At 37.8% G+C, this 17,895-nt stretch overlaps 1 protein-coding gene across 1 annotated transcript; it reads left to right on the top strand.

The window, feature by feature from the left end:
- The first annotated feature begins 395 nt into the window (after positions 1-395).
- LOC140233634 (eukaryotic translation initiation factor 3 subunit H-B-like) lies at positions 396-17,557 on the top strand. Its single transcript, XM_072313734.1, has 7 exons — positions 396-514; positions 6,238-6,394; positions 8,070-8,237; positions 12,735-12,834; positions 13,327-13,473; positions 14,433-14,568; positions 15,290-17,557. The coding sequence occupies exons 1-7, from the start codon at positions 458-460 to the stop codon at positions 15,506-15,508; spliced, it is 984 nt and encodes a 327-aa protein (XP_072169835.1). The 5' UTR covers positions 396-457; the 3' UTR covers positions 15,509-17,557.
- Positions 17,558-17,895: the final 338 nt, after the last annotated feature.

Genomic DNA, 17,895 nt, shown 5'->3' on the forward strand with positions numbered 1-17,895 from the left:
AAACAGAGCGATCGTAATAAAAGGACAAGGGACCAACCTTTTTATTACGATCGTTTTGTTTTACTTTGTTTTTGGATGTCTCAGCCATTCCAAAACCGACTTTCATTAACATAAACTTTGAATTCTCCTAGAATCATAATGCTCTGTACTGGGACTATTAACAAACTGGTATATTACTCGCAAAAACCCAATCCTCATCTGTTCTTTTATTATCTTTTGTGTTTCATCGTTGGAATGTATGCTCTATGTATGTGCGGTTATGTATGCCACTTGATTCATGAAGAATTTCTAGTTTATGGCCGATAGGCATAATGAATAAATGAAATAAAAGGATTAAATTTGAACTTAAGACAAAATACTGCCGAATTGGACTGGATTACGGCAGAGTCACAGTGCGATCAAAATGCGCACAGCGCCAGCTCGCGCCCACTATTACTGAAACGAGACATCACTCAAAATGGCGACTCACAGTACTCTCGAGACTCCTGTGTGTAAAGTGCAAATCGATGGATTGGTAAGTGTTTTGTTTTAGTGATTTGTAATTTGTAACAACATGAAACCAGTGATATTTTGTAGTTGTATTCCATTGCAGTATTACATGACAGCACTTAGTGACAAACCTTTCTTTTTCACTCCGTATGTTCACCTTTTGCTGGCCACCCACATGGTCGCACGGCGTGCTGCAGCCGTGCGTAGCAGGTTGACCGTAACTATTCACAGCCCAGTCGCTGGCGAGCTATACGTAGGTACGTCGCGACAGGTTTAGCTGTATTCGCACAGCGTACATGCGTCTGGTCGGGCTAGGTTGACCGTAGCGCCCCGGAGACCGCGCCTTGGTCCTGCAACTGGCGGCTACGCTACCCCGCATCTGAGCTGAAGCAGAAATCACGAATAAATCCCCATTTGCCGCATGCGGCGACTTCACAATTAAAGCATGGCTATATTTCTATCATAAACCCAGTGACAATAAAAAGTGAAATAGACAATAGGTCTATACCCAATCGACTTAGAATTCTAGTTCTTCTCACCAATTTATCTGAAAACTGCAAAATTTTCCACATTTTTTTTTTTTGTTTTTTGTAGTATTAAGCGGCCTGCCCTACCTAGGTCCTCCTAGTAAAGAGTCTTGCTGCCATTTTGAATGTGTATATATATCCATTAGTAGTACGCATCTACGCATGCATGAACAATGACGTCAACGTTACGGATGCTCAAGCAATGCATCATCGCACGGTGCATATACAATATAAGGTAAAAAATGAAATGAATATGCATCATGTAGCGAGCAATACAGCTGTCAATGCACTGCACTGAATGCATGCTGTGAGCATGTGCAAGTGATTGTGAGTTTTAGTGATCATCGCCCGACATCAGTGAGCTGAAGATATTTGCCTTTTGAGACAACATTTTCTGCATCATAAGCAATGAAATGCATCAAACAGTCAGCGATTGGAATCATTTAGGTTTAATTGAACCATGTAAAGTATTCCGCATAGTTTTTGTTGAAAAAATAAGGAAATATAGCGCCGCAACGGCACCTGTTTTGTACAACTTCAAGATTTTAATGCGAAAACGGCGCAGCCGCCACACTTCATGTGATGGCTGTCGCAGTTAGGTTGACCATAACTACGACCAGCAGCCCCAATACGCATAGCGTAATGGGGCTGCGCACTGTAGCATTTATGATCATGACAGATTAGTGAAGGTAAAACTTTTCCGCCTTTCTCTCGGCTTCTACTAAGGCGCAGTAGCAATTGATTGAGGATTGGGGTTGTTTGTGTAGTGTGTGAGAATGAAAGAAGATTGTGAAAAATGTAATTGTAAGACAATGGGGAAAGAATACAAAGCCTATTAAAAATGCTAGGAAAAAAAAAAGTTAAAAAAGATACTGGAGAGGACGGAAAGGAAAGACCCTTGTACAGATGGAGGGAAAGTCAACCCATTAAGGAAACAAAGAACGATAAGGCAAAAAGTACAGTTAAATAGGAATTTTAGAAAGTTAGACAAGAGGAAAAACCACAAAGAAATGAGTGATAGGAAGGAAAGGGAAATTTAGGTATAGATTCTATCTGAAAATAAAGGTAGGAAAAAAAAATAGAAAAGAAAGAGAAAGATATAAGTGGTGCCAGCACACACTCACGCATGCTGTCAACTGTTTCGAAGCTACAACCGCTAATGCAAGACTTGGCCGAGGAAAAGAAAAAATGGAGAAATATGAAAATTTCTCAGAAATATAATGTAGGAAGTAAGGAAGTTTTTTAATCAGAACAAACCCTTTTGATTTTCTTTTTTTCCTATTTGTCATCACCAAAGTGGGAATGCTGCTTATCCGGCGCTGCAACCTTACCGCCAGCGAATACAGTAAACTGGCCCAGCATATAATGTACTACAATATGTAGGCATTGTAGCTCTTAGTTAACCAAAAGATCAATCTGTATTTTGTCAGGGACATGTTCCACAGAGACTACAGGCACACAATGTAGCTACGTCTGGTTTCATGGAAGGCACCATCTTTGGAGGAGAGCCGTAAAAGTTTAAAAAAAGAAAAAACATGAAATGCTCCTCGGAACAGACAGATTTTTCTGTTGTTGTAGAGCCAGTTGCAACATGCATACATATGCAAGTAGACAGAAAATCTGTCTGTCTGGAGGACTTTTAGATCTTAAGGCGCTAGTATACTTTGGCACCTCCACGTCAATGATCTCCAAACAAGCATGCCCAAACTCACCCTAATTTTTCAGTACGGTAGCCTAAAATACTTGCCTCTGAGTCTCCAAAGTCGAATAGAATCAATATCAATCATATCTGTGTGTGTTTCCTGTTGTCTAACTTTCTGTATTTTCCTATCTAATCTTACTTCCTAATTGTTCTTTGCTTCCTTCATGAGTTTTCTTTCCCTCCAGCTACCTTTCCTTTCTATCCTCTTTCGTTCTGATGTATCATTTCTTTTACTTCCATGTCAACCTGTATAGTTTAATTTCTTTCTTTCCTTCCCATCCATCTTTGCTTTCATCCAGTTTTGAGTCATCTCTTATTCTAGTGTTCTACCAAGTACTTTTTGTATTGAATCTTTATTTTTCTTTGCTTTCTTCCCTACTTTTCAAACATATTCATATCTCCCTTGCTTTTATTCATAATGCAAGTTTCTCTTCTTTGTTTTCTTCCATTATCCTTCCAGTTTTTATTTTAAGTATTTTTCTTTATTTTGTAAACCTTTTTTTCTATATTTTCTTTCATTTCCTTTTCCCCCTATTCCTAGCCTTTCCCTTTATATTCAATCATCCTTGTCTTACAACCACATTTTTCACAATCCTCTTTCATGCACACACACTCCCACACATATGTACATGTACACACACTCCCACAACCACAATCAATCACTACTTCGACTTGGTACAAGCTGAGAGAAATGCGGAAAAGAATATCTCTTTTAAGATACCATAGAAGAACTTGCTCGGTCATTTTGAGGTCACCACATTCAAATCAATTGCAGTGCTTGCTGCAATGCTGCCGTGAAAGACGTCGAGTTTTGTATACTGTGCTGCACATGTTCCTAATCGTCAATTTCCTCCCAGACATCATTGAGCTTTCCACCCTTCAATGGACATGTTTTAGTTTGTTTGAGATGATTGTTCTATTTTATCTCTCTTGCTGCTCAATATCCAAGCAAGGGAGACTTACATACACCTTCTGTGTAATGTCCTCCATGAGGGCTTAAAGTTTTAAAGGGGACCTCCGGATGATTTTCAGACTTTTACATTTGAACAGCTATAAATTAGTCAAACTGAGTACAGAGTTTCAGAATTTATAGTGATTGGGATAAGTAATGAGAATGTTTTCAAAATTTATTATGAATTGCAATGAACAAGGATGATGACATGACAGCCTCACCATAAGAATGCATGAGTTGGGGCTCAAGGGAGCAGAACAAAAGAAGAAGGTAGTCATGGATTTTTCACAGGTGAACTTGTTGAGCAAGCGGTATTGTAATGGAATTACACTGCTACATTTCTGAAATATATGAGGCTCTGATGTCACCATCACTGTTCAGTGTAATTTGTTTAAGATTTTCAATTTATTGGTTTTTCTGCTCAGGGACCACAATAAATTCCACGGATCTATACATGGAGCTGTTGATTTATGTACTACATGATGTGAAATTATGAAAATCGTCCGGAATGCCCCTTTAACAAGGGCAGATATCACAGTTTGTGCAAGGAGGGCATTGGGAATGCTGTTCAGATAGGAGACGATCAAAGTCACTCTTAATTCAATAGGTTGATTGTCTTTGTTGTTGTTTTGTTGACCAGCTGAGGTTCCTTCTAGATTGGGGAAATTTGGATCTGATGCCAAGTTGTCAGGGCCAGCCCACTTGTGGCATCACACAATGTTCCTTTGCTGTTTTTTGTAACAGGGATTTGAGCCAGTATATGTGCATGATTAATTTGCTCAAACAAAAGTTGCAGTATAGACATTTTTCAGCAAATGACTCTTGGTTTAAACACTAGCCAAGTTTAGGCAGCTCATCATATGGCTCTTTCTTTTCTTTCCTTTGTGATTTGAGTTGTTGCCAGTTATCACCTTATGAAGCAAGGATCACTCACCTACAACTGTACATAGATGCCTTAAGGGGGTATCTCACTGAGCGGCGAACGTTTGCGAACGTAGCGAATTTGGGAATTCGCCAGGGTTCGTAAACGGTTGCAAAAGGTTCGTTAACATTCGCAAGAAAGTTCGCAAACGGTTTTTATTGTCGCAAACGGTTTTTCTTGTCGCCAAGAAATTTTGAACATGTTCAAAATTTCTTTGCGAACCTTTGCGAATTTGTGTTTTCGCTAACAGTTGCAAACATTCGCAAACATTCGCAAAACACTCGTAAGAATTCCCAAACGGTCGTAATACGGTGTCGCTAACGTTTTTATAGGATTCGCCACTGCTAGCGAACAAGTAACCACATGGTTCCTATGTAAAAGCTTCTGAAACAGACAAGGTTCCTCTCTAAGAAAGTTCTTGAAGCTCTTGACATCTCCATCATGATTGTAATTGCTTCAAAAGCTTTTCATATTGACTAAAGTCTGTCCTCTGCAACAAGCACTCTCTGACTCTCTTTCTTTTCTTCTTCCTTTCTTGTTTTTCTTTATTTTATTTCTCTTATGCTGCACAACTCTCTAAAAAAGAAAGAGTGAAAATGTTGAAGGAATCTTGAAGGAGTGAATTACAGAAAAGAGTGAGTTTTGAGTGAAATTGGAGTTAATTTTGAGTGAAAATATCTATTTTCACTCATTTTGGAGTGACCTCAGGGATCACTCGAAAATCCTGGAGTGATCCTGAAGTCACTCCAAAATGAGTGAAAGTGAACATTTTCAGTCCAAAATCACTCTAATTTCACTTGAAACTCACTCTTTTCTATTATTCACTTCTTCAAGAGTGAACATTTTCACTCTTTCTTTTTTAGAGAGAATGTAGCAGCAGCCTGACAAAGCAGCTCTTCAAGGATAGCAACACCTTGAGCCTCTTCTTGGCAGAAATATATTTCCATATCCTGGAAATCCATCTTGAACGGCTGTCACAAGAGATCTGAATTCAGTGGAAGGTTTTATGTCGTTTTATGGGTCTTACTATACACAATCGCCTGGTTCTTTTCTAGGTCCAAGAACATTCGCAAAATTGTCGCAAAGGATTTGCAAACAGTTGCTAATATTCGCAAAACTGTCGCTAACATTTGCAAAATTGTCGCTAACGTTTGCAAAATTGTCGCTAACATTTGCTAACATTCGCTAATAGTCGCCACCTGTGTTCGCAAACACTTTCGCAAACATTCGCTAAAGTGTTGCTAATTGTCGCTAAACATCGCTAAAAGTCGCTAACTGTCGCTAATGGCAGAAGCGAACCTTGATTTTTCGCAAACGTTCGCCAGAAAAGTTGGCGAATCTCAAATTCGCTACGTTCGCAAACGTTCGCCGCTCAGTGAGATACCAGCTTTAGATGGAAAAAGAAGTAATGCTTGACAAATATTGTATAATCCATAATCAAACTTCAAAATAAAGATGTGTGGTTTGCCTGCCTGCAACTTCATGAAAACAGTTTCACATGAGGCATTGTTCCATAATCTTTCTCTCATGCATACTTAATCAGTCTAAAAACTACTTGTAAGTGTCTTCAGCTAAAATATCACCATGATCCCAGAAGACCTGATTTTATGTTGTTTTCTTTTCTCTGCATATGTTTTTATTTCAGGTGGTTCTTAAGATTATCAAGCACTGCGAAGAGGAGGGTGGCAGTGAAGGGGAGATTGTGCAGGGAGTGCTGCTAGGCCTTGTCCAGGGGGACACACTGGAGATCACAAATTGTTTCCCCTTTCCCAAGCAGGCTGATGAAGAAGAATTTGATGATGGTTTGTATCAAGTCACCGAACAAATTTCATGTTACCAGGAAGCTGCAGTCATAGTAATTCATGCTATCTTAAGACATTGATATTGATACTGTATAAGTGGTTTCTTTCGCGGTGGTTTTATTTTCGCGCTTTTCGCGCTTTGAGGTTGAACCGCGAATTTAACATCACGCGAAAATGTTTTGAACTCGTGGCTTGTTACAATGCCATCATTACCGACCGCGAATTTAAACACACGCGAAAAAGTCCGCACCGATGGAAACCGCGAAAGTTTCTGTACGCGAAAGAAACCACTTTTACAGTAGATGAATGACATTTGCAGTGAGTACTGTATATAGGGCCTTATATTTAATGTGCCTAGATTTTCAGAATTGAAACTTTCTGACAATTTTTCGAGTGGTTAAATTTATGATCATGAAGTACAGCAATGGACAGGGAAATCAGGAAGTGCACTTGTCCGTACACACAGTAGGCATGCCAAGACTTAGGCCTACTAGACTGTATCATCTCACACTATGTTTTTAGAATGGATTGTGTACTGCGTACAATAAGCCAGTTCGGAGAATGTAGCTCATGTGCACATGGGTACAAATGACCTTTCATTTTTCGCAGTTGGTTAAGCACTTCACTTAATTCAAAGCAACTTAATACATCAGCTTGCCCAACATAGCAATTTATGGAACTCGTATTCAAATAAAGAATGAACCTGCGTAGATGAAGTGACCAGAATGGTTCGTCAGGCAACACTTTGGGAAGCATCCACTGTGCTGTTTTGAATGCATTATCGTTTTTTTTTGTTTCTATTAACATTGCCAAATACCTGGCAAGCTTGCTGTCATGTGGATGTACTGTCAGGCACCATTCATAAGGATTACGTGAATAATCATAGCATTACAGATGCTTATCTCAGTGAATTTTAAAACCAGCCTGTCTCTCAGTACAAATGACCTTTTTCTGCTCATGCTCAAACTGGAACCGTGAACTGGCTTTATGTACCAGTACATGTACTGGTACACTTGCATGTCACATTCATGTTGGGATCAGAGATCATATTTTTGTGTGTTAGATTCACAAGTAGCACCCAACTGGCACTAAAACCCTCTAAATTCTATGGTACACGTATTAAAGATTACAGTAACTTGAGGCATTGTAAAAGGCACATACCAGTATAAACAACACAATACTTTCAGGCAATCATTCCTGCATATTTGTCCATCACTTATTGTGATGTAAACATTTTGGAATCAGACAACAAAAACCAAGATATAAACTTGGCTTGAATGGGAAGATGGTGAACCAGATTTCTTCAGGTTTAGGACCTACACATGTATGTGTGGTAACCAGCAGTAAACATCCACTCTCATCTGCCTCCCACTAGATTTTGAGTAGACCAACTTCAAACCTACTGCACTCATACCTGTCAACTATTTCTATATAATACGAGTTATTTTTCTGGAAATAAGAAGCTTTATTCAACCTTGTACTGGTATCCTTATGGACACCGGCTGGTAGTGTGTTTGCTGTGTGTTTTCATATTCATTCCGATTTATTGAATTTCGGGGTTTGTAGGCATGCTTAATATCTGTGGAAACTTCTCACAATGACCTTAAATTTGAATATAGATGAACCATGTTCTTTGTCAAATAAAGTCACATTGAAATGTATTCTATTTGACCAGTTCAATACCAGATGGAGATGATGAGGAATTTACGGCATGTCAACATTGATCATCTCCACGTTGGATGGTATCAGTCGACAAAGTTTGGCACATTCCTCACAAAGGCACTTCTTGACTCACAGTATAACTACCAGCACTCCATTGAAGAGTCAGTTGTCCTTATATATGGTGAGTATGGCATTTACTAGTAAATGTGACCCTGCACCACAAAACCAACAAAAAGTTGCCAGACATGAATTTTTAGTTATGAACATGTTTAAAAAAAAAATAGACTTAAAGCTTTAAATGGTGTATAATTCAATTCATATGGTCTCTTCCAGCCCTTTCATAAATATCAGAAAACACACACACACACACACATATACTGTGGAAAAATGTTTACTGAGAAAAGAGGCTCTACAGTATAGGGTCTATTCAAGCGCTTTATCTTGCCAAGCCCTGCTAGCTATGCAATGATGGGACAATAAGTGGGATGTGAAACTCTGCTGCCTAAATAATGAATGAATTGCTATAGATTAAGCTGAAATTGATCATGGTCTAGTAACACATACTAACCATGAATAACACTAACCTTCAAGGCAGTAGCATCTATAGTTGAAAGTGAAGAGTGTGTTTAGGTTTTTAAGAAATGAAAAGGGGTCTCTAGGACACACCTAAGCACACTATTCTTTAAAAAGGGAGATGTTCTGGACAAATTGCTAAAAAGGCAATTTTTAGGTGATCCGAGTATCCTCTCGGATCACCTATTGTATCTGTACGGATTCTTTCTTTCTTTATTTCTGGACAAAAGTTGTGCAGAGGTTAGCTCAGAAAGTGCATTGCCTATGAATGTCAAACTTATACCATGTATGTATCATGTCGCAAAGACGACAGCGCAAGTAAAATCATAGTGATCAGTCGACCGTGACGTCACTATGACGTCATTATATGAAAACACATTTTCAATCATATCTCATTAATGGAATGGAATTTTTCAATGAAATTTACGTCACATATAGTTCAAGTCAACCTGATTCTACTCATGTTTTCAAAATTCATCTATATACTTCAAACGTGCACGTACGCGCGCGTTGAAATATTTGTATGCTCAAATTGAGCTCAAAATTTGTTTGCACACGTTTCAGACCATTTGGAGCATTTTTTGAAAAATTGAAAAAATCGGACGGACGCGTACGCGCGCGCACATATACGCACGCACAGCTCATATGCAATGAAAATTTCCCGTTTTTTCACTTTGATCGGATGTCTGAAATGTCAAGGAATATTTCTACCAAGTTTCAAGTCAATCCCACTAAAAATGACGTCATAGGGGTCCGTCAAAGTTGAAATTCCGCGCGCGCGTCAATGGCGATATACAGTGCAACAATGCCAAAAAACTGCCAATTTTAAATCCGATTTTACTCGTCAGGATGGACGGTGACCCCCCATTTTCTTTACATATTCTGAAAGCTGATGAGTTGTACATGTCATTTCATGGGTTGGCGATGCTGAAAAAATGATTAAAAGGTATCAAATTTCTTAATAAAGTAAAAAAAGTAAATTTTCAAAATGACGTCATCAAATTTCAAGTTCATTTAAGCATATCTCACTTATTCTTTAGTTGATTTTCGTCCAAATTTCAATATGTTGTAGCTTATTAAATGGTCTTTCAGATATATAATAACAACAATTTAATTGGATGACGGCATCACCTCGTAAAAAGGGATTAAAAGTAACATTGTTAAATTTGACCAGTTTACGTGTTATCTCTATGGGAGTGCAGTTTTTCTGGAAATGAAAACTGACATGACTATCTTTATCGAGCACTAGCTCACTTATGCTTCGGTGAATTTTTCCCAGATTTTAGTATGTTGTAGCTGAGACTTTGGGCTATCGTAAGTGTGCCCTTCGTTTTTTCATACGGAGTCGGCATCGTGCCCAAAAACTTGGTTGGAATTAAAGCTTATCTTCCATGTATTTTCATATTCCTTTCTTTCTGCAACTTTCTTTGCAATAACTCAAGAAAAACAAGCTCTATCAGCCCAATATTTTGCACATGTTTAGTTTATGTCACGTACATTATTTCATAAAATAACAACTACTTGATCGGGCACCTTCTTGGGTATGTAAATTAGGGTCAAAGGTCAAAAATGTTTCATCCTGTATCTTGGTGAATACATGTCTTATCTTTCCCATATTTTGCATACGTAAAGACCATGTTACAAGAATCATTTCACAAAATAACCACTTTTTGCTAAGACGCCATCTTTTCTGTGCAAAGTAGGGTCAAAGGTCATATGTACTTCTTTCTTTATCTTCATTATGACGTGTTATCTCTATGGGAGGGAATTTTTCTAGATGTGAAAATTGACATGATTGTCTTTATCGACGACTAGCTCAATTACCCTTCGGTGAATTTCTTCCAGATTTTAGTATGTTGTAGCCAATGTAATACTCTTTAAGTTTTCTTCAATCAAAGTTTTAATCGGATGATGTCTTCACCTCGTGAAAATAGATATAATGTAACCTTGTCAAATTTAACCAGTTTACGTGTTATCTCTATGGGAGGGAATTTTTCTGGAAATGAAAATTGACATGACGGTCTTTATCGAACACTAGCTCACTTACTCTTCTGTGAATTTCTCCCAGATTTTAATATGTTGTAGCTCAGACTTTGGGCTATCGTGACTATACCCTGCATTTTTTCATACGACGCCGAGATCACGTCAAAAAACTTGGTTGAAATCAAACTTATCTTCGATGTATTGAGATATTTCTTTCTTTCTACAACTTTCTTTGCAATAACTCAAGAAAAACAGCCCCTATCACGCCCATACTTTTGCATATGTTTAGTTCATGTCACGTACATTATTTCATAAAATAACAACTACTTGATCAGACACCATCTTGGGTATGTAAATTAGGGTCAAAGGTCATAAATGTTTCAACCTGTATCTTGGTGAATACATGTCCTATCTTTCCCATATTTTGCACACGTAAAGAACATGTTACAAGGATCATTTCACAAAATAACAATTTTTTGCTCAGATGCCATCTTGTCTGTGCAAATTGGGGTCAAAGGTCAAATATACTTCATTCTGTATCTTCGTTAGTGTATACGGAATTGTGTACCATAGATGGCAGGTCTGACTCCCTTTTCTAAATGAGAATCCAAACATCACACGGCCAATGTCCACTAAACACAGATGAAACCGGTATGGTCATGCCTATTGGGATCAGGAGACTCAAATCGTTGATTTACGAACAGATCGGATCACCTAATTTGTCAGTGTTGACAAATTCCAAGTCTAGTCTTTTCTTTTTTTTTTAATTATCCCAAGCTTTACTGATGGAGATGAAGTCTTTCTCTTTCATAAACTATGAAAAACTCAAGATTGACTTAGATGACCCCATGTCACTTTATTTGAGTCCTTGCACAAAATCAGTTGGTGTTGTGAGGCACGGTCACAAATGTACTATCAAAGTTTTGAACTTTTATTTTGTGTTCAGTGGCTGCTTTCATTTGAATCTGTGAGAGATGTATAGTGAATCAATTAAGATAGGACAGACCTGTGTAGGTTTCTTACTCTAAATGACTTGGGGTAAACTCACTGTATACAAAGGTAAAAACGGTGTTCCTTAAGAGGGACTCTGATCGTCCCTCTTGTGTTTTTGCTGATCAATATGCCCTGCCTTACTACTACAATGTACATATTAAAGGAATGTTACCCATCAAACCCTCTGAAGGCCTCCTTACATCTCATTCTTGTCCTGTGTCCTCGATGATGTGAATACGTCTTCACAACACTAATTGTTTGATTGAAAATGCTGGTGTTTTTATCATATTCTTCACTTTTCATTATCCACGAAGGACCCCCTCCCTCCAATAAGTCTTTCTTTCCTTCAATGATGTCGTGAATGTTAAAGTCAGCTGAAAATATTTAAAAAGCGTAGTAATATCATTTGGTATGTCTTGCTGTAACCAGTCAAACCAGATCATGATAGGAAGGCAGTTTCATATAATATACTGGTATGTTTGTTTTGTACATCTTTTTTTTTTTTTTTTGCATTTTTTCTATAACATTGACCATCATAATTGCAATGTTCTGAGGTGTTATTCCATGAGACCTGCCTTGTTATTGTGAGTTTGTATATTATTTTCAAGATACAAAACAGTAGGCACTGTGATGCTTATATTGCCTGATGTTACTGTTGGTGACATTTAAGGGGGGGAAAACAAAATCATTGTTCCTTTGTTTTAGGGTGGAGTTTTGAATAGAGGATGCAGGAAAAAGAAAGAAAAAGAAAGAATATGATTTGAAACCTGTGATACATATTTTGTTTAAAAACTGATTTTTAATAATATATGTATATTGTTGATTTTAAGACTTATTCACATCAGTAGAAGTCAACATGTAATGGACGAGAGAGGACATTCAATCTACAATCACAGGTTTGAACCATGCATGGAACAGTTTTATTCAAGGCTGTACAGTGTATGTTGATCAGCTGTACAAACCAATGCTTTTAACACTTACTTTGCATTTGAAGGGAAATAAATTTCTACTAGTTCAGGTAATTATATACTTCCTGTCAAAGAGAAAATGGCTGAATGTGGAACAGGAATTGAAGATCTGTCATTGTCATAGCATTTGTGTTTTGTATGTTTGTGCTCGAAATCCATAGATCCTGTCAAAACTAGCAAGGCTAGTTTGAGTCTAAAAGCATACAGACTGACCGAGCAGACTATGGCAGTGTACCAGGACATGGAGTTCTCATTAGAGAGGTAAGTCAACCAATATTCAGCTTGGTTACGATGATGGTGATGGTATGGGTGGTAGTGTTTCATACACTTGCATACAACAATTCAAACTTACTGTGAAGTGATTTCCACAGCAACAATGAGAAGAGCTCAGAGCAATTCGATGATTGATCAGTTGTTGTCCAATCAGAGCTAACAGCTCAGCCTTCATGTCTTGGACTTGACTAATTACATGATAACCAGTCACTGTATGTGTTCACTCTATTGAAACAAACATATGTTTTATGTTAGACTGAATAGGGTTTAGATTGACACACCCATCCACAGTAAAATGACAACTGCCACATATCACACTTTCTTGGGAACCATTTTCCTTTTGAATGTTCCTCAGCATTGACTCATTTGTGTGCATGCATGTATGTGTATATGTATGTACATGTGTGTGTGTGTCATATGTACTGCATGGCATTACTTTTACCCAATGTATGTATGTTTGTACTTTACTATTTCAAACAGTATAAGGAAATCTGGACTGAGCTTTGACAAGCTGTTTGAGGAGATTCCCATTGTGATCAAGAATTCCTATCTGGTGAATGCTCTCCTCTGTGAACTGGATGGACTGTCCAGTCCTGGTGATGAACATTTCCTCAGTCTGTCCACAGGGTAAGACATCATCTACCATTGCTGACTGGATGTCGAGGAGTGTGGACTGTAATGTGGTGTTGGAGCACTTGTACCGTAGAAAAATCTCATCTTCCTAATGTTATTCTCAATGAAGTCTGTCAAAGAAATACTACAGACAGGATGTGTAGATACAAAGATATTTAACCCAGAATCCCCTTTGAATGTTTCTAGTGCAATTTTAGGACTGTTTGAGAGATATATGTTAACAGTGTTAAGTTCCATAGTGACTGATGTAAGATTTACATCAAGTCCTTTCCAACTGAATGCAGGGTTTAACCAGATTATACCTGGAGCATCCTTTCACATTTACTCACAACAAACATTTGGTGTTTGAGGTGATTTTCTCTATGTTTCTTTTTATTTTTAATCAGCATTTAAATTTTGATTAAAAAAAAAAACATCAGAAAGGCAATTTGCTCCACAAATGAATAACCCTCTTCTACTTACACACAAATTGTAAGAATCACCCTGATTTGTTTCAGGAGTGTAACATATTGACATTCATGATGCTGCTTGTTCTCTTCAAAGTAAGAATAGTATTTCATGACAAAATACATTATCCAGTAGTTGAATTGCTGAATTAACCAAACATAGTATCATTCATTTTTATGTAGTGATCTTGTGTTTCCTCACCCTCAACCAGCCAGTTTGTCAACATATTGCTTTGGAGAGTGAAATTTCAGTGTATTATTTTGGAGATATTGGTCCTTGATTTATGAGTAGAACTATAAGTATAAGCTGAGTTATTGTTGCATCATGACATTTATTTTTATATCAGCAGTCATTCTTCAGAGGAGAGAAAAAAACATTTGATAAACACTATGTTACTCATTTCATGTCAAAGCTAAGCATTTGTTAAGATTGAAAGATTCTATTGTTTCAAATCTGATGGGATTATATTCACACAAAACTCATGTTTTTTACTTATTGAATATCAGAACCCTTCTTGAAAAGAATGTCGAGCTGCTGATGGACCAGGTTGATGAACTGTGGCAAGACACCAACAAGTTTGTAAATTACCAGCGGGCCCTGGGCAAAACACAGCAGAATAAGCAGGCACACATTCACAAAAGGGTGAGTTGGTGTTCCTCTACTTTCAATATTCCTTTGTGTTTTTGAAGCCAGTAGGCTTATGTCTCATTGATCATTCAAATATTATTGAACATATTTTTTGTAGTAATGAGCAAAGTAACAGGTTCATTCATATTAATTGTTCAAGAGTTGGTGGATGTAAATATCTGTGTGCTTAAAACCTGATGGACCAAAAGGTGCTTATACATTTCTTCCCTGAAGGTGAGAGGAGAGATGGATTACATGAGAGCCATTTCAGAATTGTGTTTGTTTTTTGTTTGTTTGTTTGTTTTATTTAAACACGGGTAAAAATACTTGCACTCAGCCGTTAGGCTGTTTTTCAGCAAGTCCGTATGATATATACTGTACAAAAAACATAATGTGGTACAATCAACGTATAGGATAATACATAGACAATAATCGGTATAACGAAACAAATAGATGAGAGAAAAAATACATATAAATACACAACACTCTTTACAAAACAGTCAGACAGTAGAATGTAGTATGAAGAGAAAAAAAAATCTCAGAAAGGAAGTGATTAAAAAAAAAGTGTGGCATCGGGCATAAAATCTTACTTACAATGAAGTGTTGCATTTGATAGAGGATGTGATCTTGTTGATGTAAAAGTTCAATTTTTCATCAGTGTGAAGCAGAATTGACAGCCACCCTTCACCAGAGTAACATTGTGACTTGTATTCCCTTCACTCTGTCACAAACACAGCAACAAGAGAATGCAGCCCGTGAGGCTAGAGGAGAGGTACCTCTTCCAGATGAAGACCTCAATAAACTCTTCAAGCCTCCTACCATGCCTTCTCGTCTGGACACCATGCTCTTGGCTGGCCAGATGAAAAATTACTGCACTGAGGTCAAGCACCTCGCCTCCCAGAGCTTTGGCAAGCTCTTCATGGCTGATGGTCTCCAGCCTAGCCCATCCTCATGAGTGGTTTATAGGAATGAGAAAACTTCAGTAATGAACTTTGACCCCTTTGTGTGAGTGGTTCATAAGAATGAAAAGATTTCAGCAATGAACTTTGACCCCAGTGTGTCATTTATGCCATGTCTTCATGGTCTACAACCAAAGCCCTTCATTGTAATAAGTCTATTTCATCATGCATGAAAGTTGTTGGCTATTGATGACATTCTACTGTACAGATATCTTGCAATAGCTGTACACTACTCTTGTATGAAAGTGTTCAGTTGCTCACGTATGGTCATAGGATGGTCCATTTTGTCCCAAGACTATTCATTGAATGCATCACCAGGTGAGGGAGGGGTAAACCTATGGTAAATTTATTGTATGTGTGGTATACTTGTGATGTTTCATTTTCACAGATTTCACGAGTGAAATATAGTGAAAGTAAGATATTGCCTGCAGTAACAGAAATGTGCTTTATAATGTCACTAACTTTTCTCATGAAAAGGGATACAGTGGACTCCTGTTTATAACAAAGTCCTCGGGACTGCCAGTTTTCTTTCGTTATAACAAAATTTTGTTATAAACGAACAAATAAACAATAAAAATTTATAGAGCCAATAATGTTGCGGCCTTAATGTTTATTTCATTGTAACCAGAATTTCGTTTTAACCTTGTTCGTTAAAAGGTGACATACGCCGTAGCCAGATATAGGGTTAAAACGGGAGTGCACTGCAATACATACTGTACCTCATTTTCTCATTGTGGTTCTTAACCCGTTGAGGACGGTTTGATTTTGCTACAACACGCATTTCCCATAGACACCTGCCCGAGTATACTCGGGACTCGTCCTCAACGGGTTAATTTACCCTCCGAAGAAACTATAAAGAATCCCAATTCATGAAATATTAGTAAGCATAACAGTTTCATTTCAAACTGTAAATTTTTTGTTGTATGGAGAGCTCCCAGAACCTGGGTCAAGTTTGTTGGTGCTGTTTTGAGGAGGAAGTAAGAAACTTAGGGGAGGGGATTGTGAAAATATGTTCGTTTCTTCTGAAACTGTATACTGTATCTGCATCTTAATCCCAGTGTAATTCATACTTTTCTTTCATTAATGTGAGGTTTGATGCAAGACTCAGATGGAATCTCATTCATCAGATAATCCTTGGCTGTATGTCAAGGAGAAGAAAAATATTTATTTGTTTTGTCTCATTACAGCCCTTTGATTTTTGGGAGGAAAGTTTATGTGTAGAAAGATGTCTCAGTCAGCATTAACCTGAGAAACAACAGCCTTAAGCCACTGGGCGCTGGCAATGCTTGTGGAGTTCACAGAAAATAATTTCCTTTTTATTTGCACAGTTGCTTGATATTCACAATTACATTTATGATGTATGCTCCCAAGCAATATGTGAAAAATAGAAATTTGTCCTGGGTGGAGATACTTTGTAATATATCTGTAAAATCTATTTTTGCTGGTAGCAAATATTCTCATTTTCAACATAACTTCAAAGGCAGCATAACATTTAGTACCAATACTTGTACCAATACTTGTCCAGTTGAAAGCAGCTACAGTGCTGTACAAGATAACTCCTTATAAAGAGGTTAGTGGTAGTGCGGTACTAGCTGTTAGAGGATACAGACATGGTTACATAATATTCCTCCATAGACTCATGTGCATTGTGCTACTTACAAGTGAGAACAGCTGAAGTGAATATTGGTGACAAGGAATTAGATCTTGCTAAAAAAAAAGAAACACGTGAAATTCTTGTAAAAGTAATATGGCAAGTAGCATTTTTCCTGTTTATGTTTTGCTCTTTTTTTCTTTTTTTTTTTTCTTTTTTGCATTCTCTCCATATGCAGTCCTTGATGATCCCACACCATTGAAGTGCATGTACTCTGCACTATAGTTTGTCAAAATAGTGGTATATGTGAATCCATGAATCCATATGACCCATGTACATTTGTGAATTGCTACAGCATTCTCGGTGTGCACCATAACTGGAGGCGGGGGGATAATGCGGAAGTCAATCATTGGCCAATAAATGGTATTTTCCTCATAGTCTTAGCACAGTAAAACTGTCTGGTCTTCTCTCATTGTGTGAGTTTGTTGCCAGATGCACTGACAAGTGTAGGTGTGCAGTTGATATAAGTTGTGTGTGTGATAGACATGAACTAGGCTTGCTCCATACAGGGAGGTGGTAAAGACTCAACTTCTGTGATCAGTGTACTGGAATGTTTGTGTTGTAATGAATGTCAGTATTCAGAAGTTTGAGGTTGGGAGGGTAGACATGACAGCAAAGAGCAATACATAGAGACAAATCACAACATGCAGTCCGACACATACTTGTATACAGTTGAACCTCTCTTATCCGGCCCCCCTTTATCCGGATCTCTCTATTATACGGACGCAATCT

This window comes from Diadema setosum, chromosome 10 (genome assembly GCF_964275005.1).
Source record: "Diadema setosum chromosome 10, eeDiaSeto1, whole genome shotgun sequence".
Lineage (NCBI taxonomy): Eukaryota > Metazoa > Echinodermata > Echinoidea > Diadematoida > Diadematidae > Diadema > Diadema setosum.

Coding starts and splice junctions, on each gene's coding strand:
- LOC140233634 (XM_072313734.1), top strand. CDS start 458: ATGGCGACTCACAGTACTCTCGAGACTCCTGTGTGTAAAGTGCAAATC. Junction 8,238..12,734: donor GTCAGTTGTCCTTATATATG/GTGAGTATGGCA, acceptor CGAAATCCATAG/ATCCTGTCAAAACTAGCAAG. Junction 13,474..14,432: donor TTCCTCAGTCTGTCCACAGG/GTAAGACATCAT, acceptor ATTGAATATCAG/AACCCTTCTTGAAAAGAATG.